The sequence below is a fragment of the Thermobia domestica genome, chromosome 8 (assembly GCF_964235325.1).
Source record: "Thermobia domestica chromosome 8, izTheDome1.hap1.1, whole genome shotgun sequence".
Taxonomy (NCBI): Eukaryota; Metazoa; Arthropoda; class Insecta; order Zygentoma; family Lepismatidae; genus Thermobia; species Thermobia domestica.
Genome location: NC_137461.1, coordinates 288,881,778 through 288,904,776, shown reverse-complemented (window position 1 = coordinate 288,904,776; position 22,999 = coordinate 288,881,778). Strand labels below are relative to the sequence as shown.

At 34.4% G+C, this 22,999-nt stretch overlaps 1 protein-coding gene across 2 annotated transcripts in view; it reads left to right on the top strand.

Moving 5' to 3' along the window:
- jbug (filamin-type immunoglobulin domains fbug) overlaps nt 1-22,999 on the top strand; it is a 385,095-nt gene that overhangs the window by 92,479 nt on the left and 269,617 nt on the right. For both annotated transcript variants that reach the window (XM_081769953.1, XM_081769952.1), the window contains exon 2: nt 19,897-20,021. In XM_081769953.1, coding sequence (XP_081626079.1) covers nt 19,897-20,021 — 125 coding nt within the window. The remainder of the gene's footprint in view (nt 1-19,896; nt 20,022-22,999) is intronic.

Below are 22,999 nucleotides of genomic sequence, written 5' to 3'. Positions count from 1 at the left end.
TCCCAGACTTTACATAATGTGTTCCCCTGTCCGGAACGAGTTGTTCGGCGGGACTTCAAATGTTCCAACGTTCCTCCAAAATGAAAATTAATATCATACTTACGATATTAGGGAAAAATCCCTCTTTCGTTAGATATCGATACTCAGCCGAAAGGATATCCAGTCTCTGTCACTCAGTCAGATTATATATCTGAACATCTTTGTAATGTGTATTAGATGCCTACTCCCGAAACTGATTCTTCCATTTTATTCGTTATTTTCGCAAAATAATAATAATAATAATAATAATAATAATAATAATAATAATAATAATAATAATAATAATAATAATAATAATAATAATAATAATAATAATAATAATAATAATAAAACGAAACTTATACTTCGAACGACAATATGAATATGAATATTGTCTTAAGAAGCAATTAAATATACAGTATTATTAAAATACTATAAATTTTCATACATGCTCTACCATATGTGCAACACGTGGATTTGCACGGGGCGCGGGGACGACAAGTTTCAAAGGATGGAAAAATCTGTCATAACTATATCTATATTTAAAATAAATATTTCTTGTTGCAAACAGACTTCATGATGATGGTAGTTAAATTTACTAAGCTGACCTTCTATTTAAATACTACATTCATAAATCATGTTTAGGCTGAGTTAGTTTAAGGCCACATAGACAGTTCCAAAGCAAATATTCGAACAAATCTCAGCTGAATTGCTTGATTGTTGTCAAATACAAAACCTCAATACTCGAACAGTAGCCAGGGTTGGCAAGGTAATTTACTTGTTACGTATTTTACGTAAATTACGCGTAATTTACTAGTAATATACGTCATGTAGAAAACCAGTTCCTTACGCAGACGTAGAAAACTATATTTCTTTCATTAAAACTAAGATCCTTTTGAATAGTCGGTTATATTGTAAGCTTAGTTTTCTTATTTAAGCATTAAAACATTATTATCTTCTGAACATTCATGCCAAATCATAGTAATAAAAGATAATTTTGGATAGCCCCTCGCCGGCCCATTACTACTTTTCACCTATTAGCGCACACCCAAGCACAACCACCCAACATATAAGCACACACATTAAAATATGTGTTGGTTCGTATATGTTTGAAAGTATCAAGTAATCTTTTGATTATAACAATTTATTGTTATACCTTTGCAGCTTAATATAAAACTCGAAACATTTCAGTATTCTTTGAAACTTCTATTAGAAAAGAAAAAGAGATTGACTGTTAGGCTCATTTCACTTTCATATTACACACTAACACACACACATAACTGATACGAAAAATACTGATCAGAATATTGAAATAATGAAATTTTAGAATAAACTTATTTGTTTTTCTTCCACGTCTCAACGATACTATACATATACCATTTCACTTAGCACTGGGACATATTGAATTTTCGATGTAAAAGTTATTAGATTCTCATTTTAAACACAAACAACTGAAAAAATATAAAAGCACCCAACAGAACATTATACTAATTTTTTTTTGGAATGAACTCATTTATTTTGCTCTTTTCTTCCAAGTCCAACAACAACACTAAATATATTACTTCCCTTAGCACTTGACTATCATTTGAACATTTAATGTAGACATTTTTCATGCTCATAATAAATAGACAAAACTGAAGAAAATACCCAACAGGATATTAAACTACTTGTTTCTTCGTTTTTTTTTTTTCTTGAAAGAAACAATTTGTCTTTCTTCCTAGTTCGAATACTGAATATATTTCACTTGGTTCCAATAAAACTGCGTATATCATTTCATTTAAAACTTAGCCATTATTTTAATTCTAAAAAAAATGTTACATGCCATTTCCATTATAGTTTAGTACAATTCGAACACGATACTCTTAATCACACTAATATTCATAATTTGAGGGTGTAGTATATTTGAAGTAGTTTCTTCGAAAGTTTGAAGCTGAACCGGATTTTTGTGACGTTATGGACAAAGGACCAATTTGAGAAAAAGTATTTCAATTTGCGCTGAAGATGCTAGGATGTTCAGTAACTTCATAGCAAATTCCGACAACTCCTTATGTTACCGAGTAGCGAAATACCAGAATGTGCGTGGTGTTGTAATTCCCTTCTTCATAAGTTCTTCAAAATTTCCACATTTTCCCCGATGTTGCTGGTAGCTAGTTATTCCTGAAGGGCCGAGGTTTTCCAACAGAATCTCTACTTGTTCGTGATGCTTTTCTCAGACATTGCAGAAAGTCGTCACAAATGGAGACCACGAAGGCTTACCATTGTTGTTATATTGCACAATAGTTTCTTCCATGGCTTCTCTGGCATAAAACTTTTCTCGATTACAGAGGGTTTAAAACATGAAACATGATGAAATAGGTTTTGAAAAATCACGCATGCAAACCGTATTATACAATGCTACTTTACAAAGCCAATACAAATTCCCAGTTTATACTTACGGATTAAGTTTTGCAAAATCCAGCTAGATTCCATACAATTTTAGGAAGAATTTTTTTAAAGCTCAGTGCGTAGAACGTTTTCTTTTAATTTGTAGACATGTTTCTAATTTTTTACTTACTTTACGTATTTTACGTAAATTACGCATTTTTTACGCGTATTTTACACGTCACGTAGAAAACCTTTTTTTACGCGTAATTACCCAACCCTGACAGTAGCGAACACCTGTTCCATTTAGTTAGTTATCACAGTTTTGATATGAAAACTAGTCTTGTCTTTGTCACAAACAAGCTCCTTATCATTGAAGGTGGAAACCGGTTATTTTTATTTTTTTTAACAGATGTAGAAGGAAAATCAAGAAATAAAGATAAAGAGAGCTAGTTGCACTGGAATTGCAAACTGGTATATTGAGATTAAAGCTCGATATTGAATTATATAAAAAGGATTATCATCTTTCTTCTGTAGGTGTGTTTGCTTTATCTTTCACTAATATAATATATTATTATTTAAAGAAAAAAGACACAACACTAATTGAATTTCTAATTTTTAGGCCTTTCTGAGTGCGAGTGGTTATTCCCTCCCCTTCGTGGTTCATGATAGGGTAGCATACTTAAAATCGTGGCTTTTCAGATTTGTTTTTTCTGGAAAAAGGGGATCGGCAAATTTTGTCATTTCACGGGGTGAAAAAAATTTCCTTCGGGCGACCCTGTGTTCAGTTTCTTTTTCTTTTTTCTTTTTTTTTTTTTTTTTAAGCCTGGAAATGTGTTTGCTTTAGTGGTGTGTATATAGTCAGATCCTCTGTGCTAATTTAAATATGGACTATAAATTCCAATTGTAAACGTTTCAAATTTTTCTTTCCTTTTCCTCCATCCTTTCAGAGGAATGAGATCAATGATAATGGTTTATAATGTAGTAGTTGCTAACTGTAACACGTGTAATCAAATTACTGCATATGTGTATCAACCATCAACTTCTAGCTAATAAGTGGATGCATTATCCCTTCATATCACGAGTTGACACCTTGAGTCGGATGCTTTATAAGCTATGATGGATCTTAATTGATTATGAATGTTATCCGATGGTGACACCAAGTCTAACGTGATAACATTGATCACTTATTACTAAAGGAATATGCTGAGTTTTCTTCATTGAACAGTTGTATATTCTATTAAATACTCCTTCGTTTAACTGAGGTTTTCTTACGCCCAAAGGTTGAGAGTACATAAATTTCGCCTGTATTCTTGAATTTGTAGGAGACAAATTATCATATAAATTGCTCACAGATGTTTAGTTTCCGAGTTTCTCAAATTAAAGTTTAACCAGTAATAACTATTTAAAATGACAGTGAACCCGAGCATACACTGTGCATCCAGTATGCATTATTTAAAATAGCGGGTGTTGCATTTATAATTGTAGTTAGTCATTTGCTTGTATATACAAACTTAAATTACACTACATGTAATTCCTCTTCGTAACCGAGTATTCAATCCGTACATTATGATAAACCTTAGGCCTTACAGTCAGATCAAATAGTAATGACGCAGTAAATTTTTATATACATACATATATATATATATATATATATATATATATATATATATATATATATATATATATATATGAAAACATGGGTCACCTTCAGACTTTCAAAAATTTCTCCCGACCTTAGTTTTAAGGATACAAGATTGAAATTTTGGCACGTATTATGTAGATAACAACGTAGCTTTTATAAAAAGAAACATTATCCCTACATGAATTCAGGCCCAGGCCAGAGGAGCGCAAAAATTTCGATTTTTTCGAAAAATCTCCCGGTTTTTCTCGATTTTCCCATTTCTGGTGTATAATACCGACAAGCGAGTGGTACCGTTGAAAAGAATGCTCTATTCTGAAGAAACAAGGTATGAATCATGATCCTACGATAAATAGTAAAGAAGCAGCACCTTTTAAGTGAAAGTCTAAAATTTACCTCAAAAAAAGTCGAAATCCTAAAAGAGTTATTGTTTACTATCTCTTGTGTCACATTTGTAAAATATTTTTTCCAAGGAATTTTGCATGAATTTACCAAAATTAAATTTAACTGTAAGATATTTGTAATATTAAAATTTAGTAAAAAAAAAAAAAATTGGAGCCACCTTTTTTTTAAAGCATGAAACGGAAACTCTCACGACTTTTCGTGTTCACCTTTACCAACCCATCCGACGAAACACTTTCAAACTTTCTCGATTACTTTTAATTTGATAAAAAGTACCTCTTTTTGTTTTTGTTTTAATTCATTAACGACTTGTCATTAATTTTCACAGTAGAGCGATGATGTGTTCTCTTGTGTAACTGTTTAACTTCCTACAATATTTCACTTTCCTAAATAGTTATCTTTTTCTTTTTAATCTTTATTGACAGCTTTGGAAAACACCGGAATATAAACTTCGATCTTTCCACAAATTGGTTAAAAGAAAACAAAGTCTCAGTAGTCATCTTTCTACAGAAGCATCAAACTTGATAGAAAACAAAGTCTCTAGTTTTACTTCCAGTTGTTATCATCTTTCTACAGAGACATCAAACGTGATAGAAAACAAAGTCTCTAGTTTAACTTCCAGTAGTTATCTTCTTTCTACAGAGGCATCAAACTTGATAGAAAACAAAGTATCTAGTTTAACTTCCAGTTGTTATCATCTTTCTACAGAGACATCAAACTTGATAGAAAACAAAGTATCTAGTTTAACTTCCAGTTGTTATCATCTTTCTACAGAGACATCAAACTTGATAGAAAACAAAGTCTCTAGTTTAACTTCCAGTAGTTATCTTCTTTCTACAGAGGCATCAAACTTGATAGAAAACAAAGTATCTAGTTTAACTTCCAGTTGTTATCATCTTTCTACAGAGGCATCAAACTTTGATAGAAAACAAAGTCTCTAGTTTGACTTCCAGTTGTTATCATCTTTCTACAGAGGCATCACATTTGATAAAAAAGTCTCTAGTTTCACTTTCAGTTGTTATCATCTTTCTACAGAGGCATCAAACTTGATAGAAAACAAAGTCTCTAGTTTAACTTCCAGTTGTTATCATCTTTCTACAGAAGCATCAAACTTGATAGAAAACAAAGTCTCTAGTTTTACTTCCAGTTGTTATCATCTTTCTACAGAGACATCAAACTTGATAGAAAACAAAGTCTCTAGTTTAACTTCCAGTAGTTATCTTTTTTCTACAGAGGCATCAAACTTGATAGAAAACAAAGTATCTAGTTTAACTTCCAGTTGTTATCATCTTTCTACAGAGGCATCAAACTTTGATAGAAAACAAAGTCTCTAGTTTGACTTCCAGTAGTTATTTTCTCTCTACAGAGGCATCACATTTGATAAAAAAGTCTCTAGTTTAACTTTCAGTTGTTATCATCTTTCTACAGAGGCATCAAACTTGATAGAAAACAAAGTCTCTAGTTTAATTTCCAGTTGTTATCATCTTTCTACAGACGCATCAAACTTGATAGAAAACAAAGTCTCTAGTTTGACTTCCAGTAGTTATCTTCTTTCTATAGAGGCATCACATTTGATAGAAAACAAAGTCTCTAGTTTTACTTCCAGTTGTTATCATCTTCCTACAGAGGCATCGAACTTGATAGAATATTTTGAGAAATTTATAAACAGAGAATCCAATGTCGTACTCATTCATTCACAAAATAATGTCGCATGTAGTATTTAGTTTATATTTCTTGCTCTCATTGAGAGAATCAACGCACTTTGGGCACGTTTGTCATTGTCACAAGTGTCTTATAACAGACTTTGAATTCAACGTGTCATCCACAGAAGTCACATATAATTGCAAATTGAGTTTATATCTTTACTCCGGGAGGGCTTGGAAAAGTACGACTGGCTAGAAGAAACACTGGTGCCAAGTGTAACTAGGTTGTTCTTCATTGAAATGCTAGTTCTCTACAGTTTCTTTTTCATAATGACCCAGAGATTCTCTGTAGGGTTTCTATATGGTTTCCAAGCCATATTTTCAAACTAATAGCGGCTTGTCACTAATTGAATTGGCATGTCGCATTGGGAGAAGTGGCCTATCGAATAGGCAGTCCGGTCTATTGACCTCAATCCTAGTCATATGTGGAATTTAGGAATTTCAGGCTACGTTGTGAATATCTTGACTCTGAATTATCCCCAGCTGAAGAAAACTATTGCAACGGATTCTCTAAATCCCCCATGTGGAACAGAATTCACAGAAATGTGTGGAATGTTTGTTATAAGTACGTTAAGAATGCAGCAGACAATTAAAGCATGTTCTTTTATGGTGATGTGCATTATTCAATTATCCCAGACTTTATAACAGTGCTTCCTACATTCCACAATTGGAAGTGATCTATGTACCCTTCCAACAAAACATGTAGGATGTTCTCATAATGAATTCACGAAGTTAATAGACAGTATTCTTTGTAACATGTTGAGAAATATTTGTACTAAATATCTTCGAACTTTTATTATCATCGATCTTCCCTTTCGTACTTATAGACCAAACAGTTGAAAAATCACGTAACTCGATGTGGCTGAGTGATTAATCTTCATGCTTTATGTTTGCATAGTCCAGGGTTCGATTCTGGTTGAAATATTTGACTCGGACACAAATGTCAGTAGTGGTTCTGCTTCCTAAACAGCAGATTTCGTCTCACACAGCCTTGATGGTGGAAAGGACGTTGAAAAACTAATAGAATAAAGACTATGCCATCATCTATTGATGTGGCAACCATCTCTCTACCCCCCCGTCCCTCCTATCGTCTTCGTCCGTGGGAAGAGGCTCCTTCTTTACAATGATAACGGACATTTCAGTCTATGTTTCTAGTAAATTAATTTTGAAACGCCTCATTCAATTTTTCATGTTGCATTATATGCAATACAGACACGTATGTGCATTACTTCATACAAATAGGTCACAAAATCATATAAATGCGGACAGCAGGTGATAACATAGGGACAGATTGCATGCAATGACTGTATAGTGTATAGAGAGTATAGGATGGATTTTCAGAAAATTAACTATTTACGTACAATAATTGATCTTTTTTTTTTTTTTTTACATATGCTCATGTTTCTTTTTTTATTCATTTTACTCAAAATTTCAAATTTTCTACGAAATTAAGATGTGGCCTGACTTCCTTGTCTGAAATGTTGAAAAAATGTATGAGTGGGATTTTCAGTAACTGTTTTTAGTTGTAAGGAACAGGAAGAGTCGTGCCCTGTACATCATGGACACACCAGTTTACCATTTGCTCAATGTTTTGTTACTTTGAAAATCCTGTAAAAAAGCCTTGCTTTTATTAGGGTGTCCATACTCCCTTTTTCATGATGCAACTTAGAAAAATCCATACATAATTCTAATTTTGTGGAATCTTGAAAATTCTGCTTCTGAAAAGGGAAAGGAAGGCAATTGCCTTTTACAATATTCAAATTTCCGGTTTTGTACTTGTTGAATCTTATTCTTCCCGTGCGAGAAACGAGCGATTCTGCTAGTTTGTTGATAAAAATCTCCGAAAGATAACGTTGTACAGTCTTATGTGTTTTACTAGAAAATGACGAATCGAGGTTGTTAGCTATGTAGCTAGTATGTAACTTTCTCTGCTGTTTGTGTTTGAAGAAGACATCCATCCTGTGTTTCCTTAAAGCAAAGGAAACGTCTGTAGTCGCTCACCGTCACTGATTGCTTGTGATGTTTGTTCCTTCCAACATTTCTGTCTCTCTTTAGTTTTTTTTTCTTTAAATAAGCAGTGAAATGTTGTGGAGGAAAGGAAGGTGAGTCAAAAGTATATCAGGTCATGAACAGGTGCATCCGGCGTACAACAGCTAATTGCAACATAAAAGCTCTTGTCAAACCCAAATTGTCCTTGAGAGCTCAAAGGAAGGGAAGAATAATTCACTTGCTCTGTTAAAGACACTCATAAAAAACAGGAGATCATGTTCGGAAGTGCATTGTAGTCTTCAAAATAATTATCTTTCACTAAACAGTAATGTTAATAATGTTCTACTCGTCTCACAATATCTTTGTTTTCCTTCTGTTGTATGGGGTGTTAAGGGTTCTTGGCCTCACTTTTTTACAATGTTGCGAAAGTTAACACCTGCACCATATACCGGGTCATCCTACAAGTATGTCTAGGGTTGCCATATTACCCGATTTTAGAGGTTACCACCCAATTTTCAGGTCCTATATTCGTCCCCCGCTTAATCATTTCTTAATCATGAAAAACCACCCGCTTTTTTGGATTGGAGAAAAATCTAAGACGACTTTGTTGATAAAGTGTTGTTACATTTAAAGTAAACCGCTACATCTCTGTGTCCATCTCAATCGCGATTGCGTTAAATTTGGACTCGCGCTCAGGCTCAGGCTGTGAGCTATTTGCCCAAAGCGCGTGCCCAGATCCGTTTGCTAATAAGAGATTTGCTGTAATGCACAGAGGCTTTCTTTGTGTAAGTTTTTTTTTTTTTTTTTTTTTTTTTTTTTTTTTTTTTTTTTTTTGTAATGTACTGGAGGTTGTATACGAATGAATATTCATTTGTGGATCTTGTGACAAACTTACTTGAATTATGACTTCATGCCTACATATAAATTATTTTGTGTTTCTGAGAGAGAAGACCGTACGGACAATATCTGCCATATATCTTTTTTTTTTAAAATTGCCTTATAATTACAGATATCTTACTGTAATACTTACTTTACAATTCGAGACTCACATTTGTTGAACTTAATAAAACATTAAAGGCAAAAACTAAGTTTGGTTTCCTTTAGTTTCGTTAGAAAAGTACATTAAAAGTGTCCTTTAACAAAGGAATCAATAATTAAAAAAAAAAAATAGTCCGAAGGATCCCAGGTCACTATTTTAATACACAAGTTCACATCAGTACTTACGGTTTAGAATCCCCGGCTTTTCTAATTTTAAAATATGGCAACCCTAAATATGTCTAATGTATTTTTGCATCGTAAGAAAAAGAATGATAACTTACCTGGAACACTATCGTTAGCCACGAAAATGTCCTCCATCGGATTCTACGACACTTCCATCTGTCAACCAGTTGTTGAATCCCCTGCTCATAGAAGTCAGCGGTTTTTTAGGCAGAGAAATGGGTTACTGTTCGTCGCATGTCATCGTTATCTTGCAGTGTTTTCCCGGAAAGGTGGTTTTGCAGGCTGCAAAAGAGACAGTAATATGTTGGTTCAAGATCTAGTGAAAACGCCGGATGCAGGATTTTTTCCTACCCACATTCCTCCATATTAGCACAGATCCTTCTTGCCCTATATAGGAGCACGTTATCACCATGGATGAGCACCCCTTTTCGATGAGCTAGAACAGGACGCTTCTCCAACAATGCATCCCTATGCGTTTAAGCTGCTGACAGTAGTCATCTCCCCGAGGGCTGAAAGATGTACAGGAACTTAATTAAGAAGTATGAAGGGAAACAGACAGATCAAGGAAAGAACTTTACAGTAGAAAATGTGAGGACATAGAAGAATTAGAAAATATGAGGAAATGTACGAGGAGGTAACAGGAGGGTATTACGATGCTAGTGGAAAATAAGAATGGGAGGGTAGTCAGCTAGAGAAGTGAAGTCTTAGGAAGATATAAAGAAAATATTGAAGACTTGCATGAGAACAGAGATAGACCGCATGTTCTGGATGTTGAAGTTAAAAATGAAGTATGTAAGGATTATATAGAATTTATCATTCTTCGAGTTGTGTCTTGAAAAGCTGTATCCGATACTAGGAATGGAAAAGAAACCGGAATTGATAATATATCAATCAAATTCGTTAAAAAATATGGAAGACAATGACAAGAAAGAATTGTTCAAATACATGAAACAGAAAAGTGCCCCAAAGATTTCTTGAAGATGACCTTGATACCGTTAGCTAAGAAATTGTATCAAGAAAGATGTGAGGACTACATAACTACTAGTTTGATATCACATGGAGCAAAAAATTACGCTTCGAATACCTAAAAGAAGTTGTATGCTAGATCAAATGAAGAAAGTTGATGAGAAACAGTTCGGGTTGTGAAGAGGTAAGGGCGTAAGAGGTGCAAGGGCAATCGCTGAAAGATTTATAAGAAAAGGGAAAGAATTTGTATGTTGTATTTATTGATGTAGGAAAGGCTTTTGATTGAGTGAACTGGAAATTGTTCGTGAGAGTTCTAACGAAGGTTTTAGGTTGGAATGGAAAGATCGAAGATTCATAAGAAACTTATATATGAATCAACAAGTATAGTTAAGTGATAGAATAGGGAAGTAATGACAGAGGAAAGCTTAACTTGAAGAGGAGTTCCACAGGGATGCTGTCTCTCGCCGACGCTATTTAATGGAGGTGGTATATTGGTGAAGGCAGAATGATTCAGTGTATACAGTTAGCAGATAGCGTTCAAAAAGAGGTTAGAGAACTTGAAAAAGGGTTTTGAAGAATATCGAATGAATATTAATGTTAGCGAGACAAGAGCCATGATGATTGGAACGAAGCAGTCGGTGTCAAATGCAGAAATGGGAGAGGAGAAAATAGATGACTAGTTCTTTATATTGAATAGTATTATTAGTGAGGACATCAAGTGCGAAGGTAAAATAAAAGCAAAGGTAGGGATGGCTGAAAAAACATTTAGAAGAAATAAAGGTATATTTTGTTGGTCCTTGAATAAAGAGCTGAGAAAAACTCATAAAATGCTTCGTGTAGAATATTGTACTGTGTGGGGCAGAAACATAGACCTTACGGAAAAGTGATGTAAAAAACTGGAGGCTTTCAAAATGAGGGTATGGAGAAGAATGGAGAATCATGACGAACGGAATATAATGTGTGGTGGGAGGAAAGAGAGGGAGGAGGTGAAGAAGGATACAGTTGATGGACGGCATCAAAACAGATACAACGTACGTGCGGACATAAATATTAGCTGAAGATCGTAGTACAGAGCAACTTCTAAGTTGCGGAAAGTGGCATGCCAATAATGACAGAATGTTTATGATGATGATAATGATGACAATATTAATATGTTTCAGGGTTGCTACTAAGGTGACCCGTGCATTACTGATCTGTGATCATTGCGGTAGGCTCTCGTGGCACGGTTGCACATTTCACAGAGTAGTAAGTGGAATCATTCTGCGACTGCCACATTTAAGGATGCTATCTATTCTCCTTCCTGAAATGAAATAACATTTCTAGTTTTATCTCGCAGGATTATGCATCGAAGCCAAGGGTGATGATGAAGATAATGATGAGAATAAATAAAATAGTGAAATGAAAAAGTGAAAGAAAACGGGAAACACGAGAAAACTCATATACACATGGTATTTGTCCATCTCAAAGCCTACTTCTCGAGAGCTGGGTTTTCTTCTTTCTGGTGTTTCATTTTGAATGTCCAGCCCATGTCCGGATTTAGGGAGGTGCACCGGTGCACGTGCATCCCCTTTTCGTTGTAACTATACATGATCTAAAATGAGAAGTTAGCAGTGAAAATAGTAACACTTACCGAAACTTTCTATTATCATGTTTTCTTTTGAGGCTTAAAGGAAAGCGCGGTTTTGCTAAAGCAATAGTTTTAAGTCAGTTTTTTTTTAAGGTTAAAGAAAAAGGATTCACCAAGCAAAACAGTATTTCTCATTCGCACCACAGATTCCTACAGGCATTAAAAGAATTCAAATGTACTGGTAGTTATTTGTGCACCCCCGTCAGAAAATCCTGAATCCGGGCCTGTGCCCAGCGATACATTGCAACACTTGTAACTCTTGTGAATCAGGTTCCAGAAGTACAAACATACTTAACTAGACAAACGAGTTTGTCCCCAAGTGATAACAGAAACCTGAGTCAATGACATAAAGTATTAAATATCATTATATAAATGTCATATATACAAAAAAAAACTTGTATTAGTTTGCTTGTGATAAATGGATAAAAACAAGGCTAAACATCTGAAAAGAAATAGCATATAGATTTTGAAAAAAGGAAAGAAAAATCAAAATGTGGTAAATAAAAAAGAAAGGAAGAAAGAAAAGGCTATCTACCTTGGCCTAATAAACACTTCATCTGGGTACCTGCATGATTGCTGCATCTCCATCAACAAAAGTGCATACGTGTGTCGCTGATTATTATTACACTTATTTCGTTATTATTACACAACATTAATGAACAGAACTTAAGACATTAAAAAATTACTTTCCCTAGTTTTTGGATGCAGTTCGTTAAAAGTATACGGAGATACATGATTACCGGAAGAAGAATCTTAATATTCTATAAATGAAATTAGCAACCATAATCCATAATATAAATGAAAAATGGATGTAGGATTTGTACATATAACAATTCACATTAAAGGCCAAGAAGAAAAAAATATTTGAAAAAGTACAGAGGAAAAAAATCAAGCTAGTAAATAAAATTTTTCTGCAAAAATTATTTCTTGTAAAAAGTGAATATTAAAAATAACGTGGACATGTTCTATATGTTAGGCTGTATACAAAATGTAACGTTCGTTTTCAAATTTTAAGTTCAATTTTTTGAAGACAAAAACACATCAATCGAGCTCATCCAATCATAATCAAGCTTGGCACGGTAGTTGACCTTGACCTACTATTTAGGTATGTGAAATAATTATTATAATGTGCAGGCTTTTGGTTCGCAAGTTACGCACAATGAAAGTTCTTCAGACATTATAATTAATACAGAATAAACACTTTTCCAATAGCAATTAATTAAAGGTCAGTCCTGGACAGAGAAAATTAAGAATCAAATGAACTTATGACTACGTGTATTTCATTTGTAATATTTAAATCAATATTAATACCAGTGGCAGATCTAGAGGTAAAAACTAGGGGAGGGAGCCACAACCCAAACTAAGATAAATCATGAGTTTACTATAAACTTTCAAAAATATATAAATAATAGCTTAAACTATTTTTGTTACTAAAAAAAAAACTGGGATACCTAGGCCCCCCGCCTCGAGCTAGATTCGCCATTGATTAATACATGTTAAAAATCATTTCTACGTAACGAAGGACATTGAAATGGAGTTGAAGAAGAAGTCTGTTAAATTAAACCATTTAAATTCAACAATACTTCTCCGTACAGGCCTAAATGACTGGACTAAGAAAAGAAAGATGGCACAAGTATAGTACATGGGTCCATTTTCATCATAGAATTGAAATATTTTTAAACAAAGGGCATTTTCTCAACTTTTTTTCTGAAGAAACTTTTCTATCAGACATTGATTACTTTATTATTTTTTCTTGAAATTTTGGTAGATATCTTGTAAAAATTCTGTAGGAATTCCCTGAAAAGATTTCCAGAATTTTGGAGTAAGTCGTTTGCTTTTATAATCTTCATCTCATACCTAATATGTGTATCACATGCTTTTTGTTTTATGCTTTAGAAAATGCTCTTTGTAATGAAGGAATAAAAAAAAATGTTCATATTAAAAATGAACTTTTTAGATTTCTAAACTGTACTCTGCATAAGTGTAGGAAATCTTGAAAGGGTGTTTATAAAGAACGCAGTTTTTAAAATGCCCGCCATTTTTGTTCTAGGAAATTCGCTCCTACTGAGCGTTACACGATTTTTATCCGTTGTGTTTGTGGTCAGTAGCCACCAGTGTTGCCACACTTGGTACAATTGTACCAAATTCAGCCCTTTTTGTCATTCATGAGCACGTTGGTACCACGCTGGCATTTTCAGCCCCTTTTGTGAAAAAATTGGTACAATTCTACCCAATTCAGCACCATTTATTAATAATGTGTTGTGATATCTTTTAGGAAAGGTTCTAGGACCCTCGACCGCTTTTACATTTTTTACAAATGTCAGTTTACTTACCTTATATTCTTCTTACAGTTTATTATCCTCGTCGGTCGTGAAATAAGCGAGAATAAAGTGCAATAATCTATATTTTAATATTTTATTTTAACGTACTTTTTATACACGAACTCGGAGATGATCGATTTGTTCCTCTTCCTGTATACATTTTGTCATATATAGCCATATTACCGTTTTGGTTTATTAGTCACTTTGAAATAGAGGCTCGTTTGGTTTCCTTACAATATATACCGAAGATGACAACTGTTTTTCCATTTAATTTTGCAGCCTCTGTTATACTTCCTGCATGCGAGAAAACTTTCATCTACTTCCACGGTTGTTTGAGGTCCTCTTACTTGGATGTTTCTAGAAAGTAATTTCTGAAAAAAGTACTTTCTTGATTTTGACGCTTGGGGGGAGGAAGTGTTCTAGAATTTTACCTCTTTTAGTTTCGTGTTATAAAGCCATGTATTATATTGGTATAAAATAATGAATTCAGCCCTTTTTGTTTCAATCTGGTACTATTTTTCAGCCCACTCCAGAGCTAGGACTGTGGCAACAGTGGTAGCCACAGAGCACCCAATAACGCATGATCGTCATTTGTTTTCTGTAACGCCCAAAATGTTTTCCATTGTTTAAAAAATATATTGAATTTTCCCAAGTATGGAGCAATTCAAAACAAAACAAAGAACTCCTCTTCCCCAAACCTTCGTCCTCTCCGAACAAAAATTTCTTACGCTCACCTAAATGAGAGTATAATCATACAGCGTCAATTTCTTTTAGACTTAGAAAAATTCGTTCTCCTTTTTCTTTAAAAAAATACGTATAAGGATTCATACTCGCCTCGCATTTCTTTCAGCTTAATAAGATGTCTCATTTGTACATTTTTTTATAAAGTCTAAAAATATTGTAGAAGTTTATTCAGATTAATGTGTCACTGGAGGAGGACGAAGCTTGTGTTTTATGTGCACGAGAACGAAGACTTTTCGACAGTTTCTATTTATTCTGAGTTTTTATGCATGGTAGTGACCTCTATCCGTCAATGTTAGAGTTGTCGTTATTTACACAACGGTCAGCGACACCTAGAGTGTTAAATTGAAGACTACAGAAGTGTCTGTGTTCTATTAATTAATATGGCGCTTTGCCAATTGCATAATTTTGACGGAAGATTTTATTTATTTCGTATTTAATATTTTGTTTCATGTAATAAACTTGATTCACATCCGAACAAACATATTGTTAATTGAAGCCAATTTTCTTGCATGTACGAATTAGGGAACAGGAAAACAAAAGAACTCCCAATAAGGTTTCTACTTGTGCTAAGTAAAGAATATAAGCAAACATATGAAAGAGCTGTTGGTATCTTGTAAGAATCCAGGACGCGTTTTACTCATGTCCAAGAACCAAAAACTGTGTCCTCCGTGTTTACTCAGTATTCGCGAAACTACTGTTAATGAACATTATTCTTATTGTTCAGTATGTAAAAGACAATAATCGTAGTTACGATGTAAAACATACCGTGTTAGTCTGAGTAACACCGATATGTAAACTGCGATCATTCCTACACTGTTAATCTTTTGTCTATTAGTCCTTTCCAAGACATCCCGCTTCCGAAGATCCTAATGGGGGATATTTTACTTCCGGAACTTTATTTTGACCAGGTAAAGACCATTGTAAATATATGTTGTCTTTTTGCTGTCAGCAAACTATGGAAAAAATGATTGGTGGTTTCTCGTTGCTTTTCACCCCAGCCGTTGAAATCACTCTGACCACGCCTGGGACGAGGGCCGGCTTCATCATATGTGCAACACGTGCATTTACATGTGGCGGCAGGTTTCGAGGTGTTCCAAAATCTGTCATAACTATATTATTTAAAATAAATATTTCTCGTTGGAAACAGACTTCATAATGATGGTAGTTAAATTTACTAAGTTGACCTTCTATTTGAATACTGCATTCATAAATTATGTTTAGTTCGCGTTAGTTTAAGATCACATCGACAGTGCTACAGCAAATGGTCGAAGAAACCTCAACATGAATTGCTTGCATACTGTCAAGTACAAGAACTCAATTCTCGAACAGTAACGAACACCTGTTCCATTTAGTTAGTTATCACAGTTTTGATATGAAACCAGTCTTGACTTGGTCACAAATAAGATCCTTATCATCGAAGGTGAAAACAACTGTTTATAAAAAATAACAGATGTAGAAGGAAAATCAAGAAATAAAGATAAAAGATCTAGTTGCACTGGAATTGCAAACATATATTGAGATTGAAACTCGATATTGAATTCTATATAAATGATTACCATCTTTCCTCTGTGCATGTGTGTTTGCTTTATCTTTCACTAACATAATAGATTATTATTTAAAGAAAGAAAAAAACAGACACAATGAGATGGTATTTGTAGTGTTTAGGTCTTTCTGAGTGCGAGTGCTTTTCCCTCCTCTTCGTTGTGCATGATGGGGTAGCATAATTAAAATCATGCCTTTTAAGATTTGTTCTTACTGGAAAAATGAGGGGCGTCAAACGAGGGGCGCATGTTTTTCCACGGGGCGCTAAGTTGTCTAGAGCCGGCACTGCGTAGAACTAATGTTTGCTGTACTAATCACTATGAGTTTCGCCAGCTTGGCTACTGGAGAACTGCTGCCTTCTCCCAGAACCCTCTTGGTCTCCATTTAGACCAATTCGGTAGGCGTGATCCTTCTGGTCGTGACCAACCACCGACATAGCTTTAAATTTCACTCTAGCATGTAATCTTCCCTACCCGACACATAAATGTCTTCGTAAAGATGGTGTTTGTCGGGAAACTTAAAATAGAAAAAAAATCTTCCATCAACATTATCTTCTACCTATTTCTGATTACTAAAACCGCGGTAAGCAATCGTTTGTTCGTTCGTGAATGTAGTGTCGCTGATGGTAAAGTGCATCTTTTCTTTTTACTGTAATTTGAATGATTGCATAAGACACCAACTTACTTGTCGCTTCTTGTAGCGTAGAGGAAGGAAGTATTTTATGCTTCAGAATCATCATTATTCATACTTTAAGTGTGAAGAGAACAAAACAATGTCACTCAACCTTGTACTCAGCTATCATATTCAGGTCACCAACGTGCAACACCATTATTTATAACGGGATTGAGTTGTATCTTTTGATAAACAGAACTACACTTTTATTCGTTAGGAAGTCGTTTTGAACTTACTTTATAGCAAAGCAATATTTTTTCTTTCATTTGTATAACATGTATAAAGGTGAAATACTCACACAAAACTCTTTAAGTATTAATAAACTATTTTGATAACATTTGATGTTTTAAAGAAAGTAAATTAGGCTGGTGTCAACAACTGTCTTCAGTCATGTCATACTTCATTGGAAACGATAGAGAAATGATCGTTGTGAAATGTAGATTTAGAAATGAAACACATTGTGAAAGAACGGAACAAGAAGAATAAAAATATACTACGAATCATATTTGCATGGGTCGTTCAATATATAATTTTCCCTAAGCTGTAAAAAAAATATTTTTTAAGATATATTTGTAAACTATTGGGTTCTTCCATACTTTTCCATATAATCGCCATTGAGATTCACGCATTTGTCTCACCGTCACAGCAATTTGTCCACACCCTTGTCAAAAAAAAAAAAAAAAAAAAAATCAGGGCTCTGGGTATTTAGCCTCGCATTCCGATTCACTTCATCACCAGTTGACAGGAGACCAGGTAGCTTATGTCGAACTTGAACTATTCTTTAGAGAAACGTAATTCGAGTAGTGATGGGCACAGAAACCGGTTTTTCACTGGATCCGGTTTTGGTTTTCTTCAAAACCGGTTCCGTTTTTTTAATTTGTTCTATTTCTGACCAGAATAGTGTTTTGTTGTTCTCCGGATACCGATTCCGTTTCCAGAGAAATAGTTTTATGTGTTTTCCAAAAGTTTTCACCAAACCGGTTTTGAAGAAAACCGGTTTCAGCGAAAAACCAAACCGGTTTTTGGAGAAAACCGGTACTGGTTTCGGTTTTAAAAAACCGAACCCATTTTGGAGAAAACGGAAACCGGTTTCGGTGAAAAACCGACCCGGCGTTTGGAGAAAACCGAAATGTTGAATTTTCGGGTTTCGGTTTTTCTATAAAGCGGTTTCTGGTTTTATAAAAACCGGTTTTGCCCATCGCTAAATTCAACATAAAAGACCTGGTCTCTTCTTCTTGACGATAGCGTCCACCCCCACTCAGAGCGCGAACAAGACACAAAATTGAAGGGCTGGGTAGGAACGGCTGTCCCATTCTCCATACAGTCTCAGTTTATTACTTTTATATTTCTCTGGTGCTAAAGTCTGCATTGCAAGGTGAACAATTCGAAACAGATGAAAAAGGGGAAGCAGAATGTAAGGAGAGTGCTAAATAGCCAGAACCCTGTTTTTTTTTTTTTTTTTTTTTTTTTTTTTTGACAAGGGTTTGGACAAATATGTGCATCGGTGAGACAAATGCCTGAATCTCAATGGGGATTATGCAGAGAAGTAAGGAAGGACCCGCCTACACATGTATGTGTAGTTTACAAATATGTATTTTAACAAATAAATATTTCACAGCTTACGGAAATGTATATATTGAACGACCCACATATCTGGAAACTCTTTCTATTAATAGTATGGACATGTTACAACTTTAAGACTAGGAGCATATTAAAAGTCTTTCCCGCAGGTATGGTAGCTAGAGCGTAAGTCTTTGATGTAGTTAGTCCTGGCTTTAATTCCAGGTGTAGAGCTGGAAACGGGTTACGGTGGTTCGGATTCCATTAAGTTGTAGGACAACGTATCATATAGCGTGCTAAAAACATGCGCTAAACTTTAATAATAAAAAAAAAATCACGACGATACCAATATTAGTGTAATTGTTTATCATCATTCTATTTGCTTATTTATTATCCATATCATGACACCAAGCACTTTTTTTCGTAATTATATACCCGATAACTATTTAAGGGGAAAAAGACGCCGTACGTAGCACAGTTGCTAACGCTTTAGTCTTTGATGCTAACGGTCTTGAGTTCGATTTCCGGTGGGGACACTCGATCGAAAAAGTGTAAAAGCTTTTTCAGGCTTGCCATCCTGAGCGAAGTATTGCTCATTCATACCAGGCAAATGCCGGAATGGTAGCTAACATACAAGTTCCATTCCGTTTCTTTCCTTCCCTTTCATCGGATAGTGTGATTGCCGAGGGACGTCATCTTTTATACGTGACGGGCTGACATGACCATAGATGCCGAAAGCCCAGAAATCTAATTCCTAATCCTAGTCCTTAAGGAAAAATAACTATGCATTATCTATAACACTGCATGCAAAAGTCAACAACGTTCCACAAGAACCTCACAGTCCGTTTCTGAAATAGCTCACCCAAACAGTCCAAAAATCTGTCATCTTGGATCTTACAAAAGTAACGTTCCCTTGGATCACAGATATGTCTAAGAAAATTCGTGAAATAGTTAAAATATCCTATACAGAAACTAGAAACTATTATTATGTTTATTTTTTATTGTTGGTAGTGTATATGTATTATTGTTTCTTTGTAATTCATTATGACATATCAATTATTTTTGTACTTTTCTTGCTCTGTATTAGAGAAATCAATACTTAAAGAAAGTTTTTCTGTTATTTTCCAGGTAACGTGGACATCGTAAACGGGAATCTGAAGCTCATCTTAGGTTTAATATGGTCGCTGATCGTGCGGTACCAGATCGGCCGTTCCAAGTTTCCACCAAAGAAGCTCATGTTAGCATGGCTCAAGGTCAGTATGATGTCATCTGTGACGTGATATGTGTACTCCCCCCATTATATTCACGTATGATGGGTGATTATTTGCACACTAGGTTGCGTTAACTCCTGATTGCCATTCTTTCCGACCACTCCTAAAGGAAGGCAACCTTTAATTCGTGGTTTGAGGTGTTCGTAAAGCCAGTCTTGCAAGAAGTTAAAAACAGAGAACTAAAAAACAATTACCTACCATTATGTTTGATTTATGGAGTGGAAGGCAGAAGAAAAACGACATCAAAAATTAAAATATACTTCACATTGTTTTATTGTTTGAAAACCTCATGTTTTAAGGTTAATGAAAATTCCAAAACAACCGTGCGTCACTTGTTTTATAAATGAACTAACAACATTTTCTATCTCTTAATTATCTTGTCTTCCACTGTATTGTAACTGAATATACTTCACTAATATAAATAAATGTACATAAAAACAAGTGAATATCGTTTCACAGTTGAAACTAAGACTTCCAAACTATGCGAATTCAATACTCTTAACTTGAAGTACTGAATCTATAAGTACTGAATCTATAAATACTGTTTGCAATAGAGTAATATCATCAAAGATAAAAACTGTTCCTGAATCCAGATCAAAAAGCCATTACTCGATATCTCTTACTAGTTTTTCGTCTACGGTGATAAAAATTGAAACCAGAAATCGTTTATTTTAACCACTTCTGGTTTGAATAGGGAGTTAAGGGAGGAGATGGAATTTACTCTTGGAACGCTGAATCGCTTGCAATAAAGCACTTCGCAACATCTCTTATATATAGGTAGTTTTTGCTTTATGAAAATATGAAACCAGAATAATTAGTAAATTTTACTACTTCTTGTTTCGATATAGTGTTGCGGGTTATGATATACGGTGTATATGTATATATGTATACTAAATATATATACATTTAAGCCTGACAAAAATACCGGCTAATTGGCAGCCCCAGCTGTAGTAGATTCTATCCGCTATTTGCAAACGAGATTTTTTCCACGTTTCCCAATGTTACATTACTTATTTATACACATGTTAATAGTTGTTTATATGTTTTGTAGTTAATTGTGCAATAAGTAGATAATGTACTAATAGTAAGGTCGTCATCGTTAATAATGTCATTTAAAAACATGAATCCTGGTCTTCTAGAAGATTCTTTTTCCTTGTTTTGTAGAGGTTTGTTTCGCTTGTTTTTAAGTGTATCTTGATTACACACGATGACATTTTTTTTCATTGTTAGTCCCTATATTAAAGATAATCTACAGAATAATACGTTGAATTCTAGTTGAATTAAATAAATAAATAATAAAAAAAAAGATACGTGTAGAATTGCTAAATCACGTGATACTATAGTCCTATAGCTACACAATACTTCACGCCAACTTGAAGCCTTCGAACCCGATTTCTTCAAAATACCAAGTGAATTTACTCCCCTCATCCAGAGTTGCCAAATTCAAAGACAAAGTTACCGATTTTCGTCTTTCAAATTATCGTATATATATATATATATATAGTTTATTCGTTACTCAAGTAATAATTGTAGAAACTATTATAATACTACTACTGTAATAATAGCAATAATCTATCTATTAAAATGCTACAATAGCAACAGAAGCGCCTGAGCTCCAACGTATAACCTCTGATTTCAAGTAGACCTTTTTCATATAAAGTTTATCTTTTTAAAATTATTGTTTAAAGCCTTTGTATTGTAATAAGCCTTTTCCAAAAATCAATGCAAATGAATTGTACTGCCATCTTTGGAGTTCTTTTAAACTATACGTTTGTGGATATTTATATGTTTGTGGCCAATCCTTTCGACAATGAGATCTCAGAAACTACAGGGTCTAGAAAGATGACGTTTTCACTGATCGATTGCAAATTTTGTGTAGATTGTCCAGTTCTAATTGAATATTTAAAAAAAACATGGCCGTTATTTCTTTATTACATTTTTACGGGTACACTGGAAGTGTTGAAATTAAAAAAGAAAAAAAACTAAAGCATTATATCATACACATTATACATTCAAACACCATATAATTGTATACAGGGGTTGTATACCACTCAGGCGTTTGTTTCATGGCCAAATGATAATGAAAAACGAAGGATAACCATTTCTCCACTCTAACAGTAAGTTGAATCTTTATTGTTTGCAGTGTTTTGCCCAATGAACACCATATATCACTGACTTTATAATTAATTGTGTATGTAATGTATTTGCTTATTACATACTGCATGCAAGAAAAAAGAAAACACTGATCATACATGAATTAAAAACTCCAACCGGAAGTAGGCTAAAATCTTGCAAACGGTCGAGATATTGAGGAAGTAATCGACAAAATCTCCCCTTTATGGTATCTCTTGCCAATTTTTATCAAGATGTCTTTCACTTGTGTCTGTAAAGGGATATGTACAGATGTGAGGAATAACAAGGAGATTCATGCTCATATGTGAATGATGCACTGTGTAGAGAACGCAGGTTTAGCTAGTCTATATATTAAAATCCTAGATTTATATGTTTGTCCGCAATCTTTTCAAAAAAGAGATCTCAAAAACCATATGTGCTAGAAACCTGCCGTTTTCACTGGTCGATTCCAAATCTTGTGTAGATTGTCTAGTTCTCATTCTAATTTTCAAAAACCGTGTCGTTATTGTTCTGTTCAACATTTTAGGAGCCGTTTTGAGCCCATAAGATTAACATTGTTGCAGGCCGAAACTATGGTGTTAGGCAACCAGTATAGGAGTTACGTATGGCGGGGTTGACGGACATTGCAGGCGCTTTGTTTAAATTTGAATGGCAAAATCTATTGTATGCTAGCAACTTCAAAGACCTCAAAAGATGCAATGAGGCATACTCGGACGGATATGGATTTATTAGAAAAAAATAATTCCACTTGATATCGTGTTACTTCTACAAATTTGCTAGAAACTCACTCCTACATCCTTACATAGCAATTCACTTCCTTTGTGAGT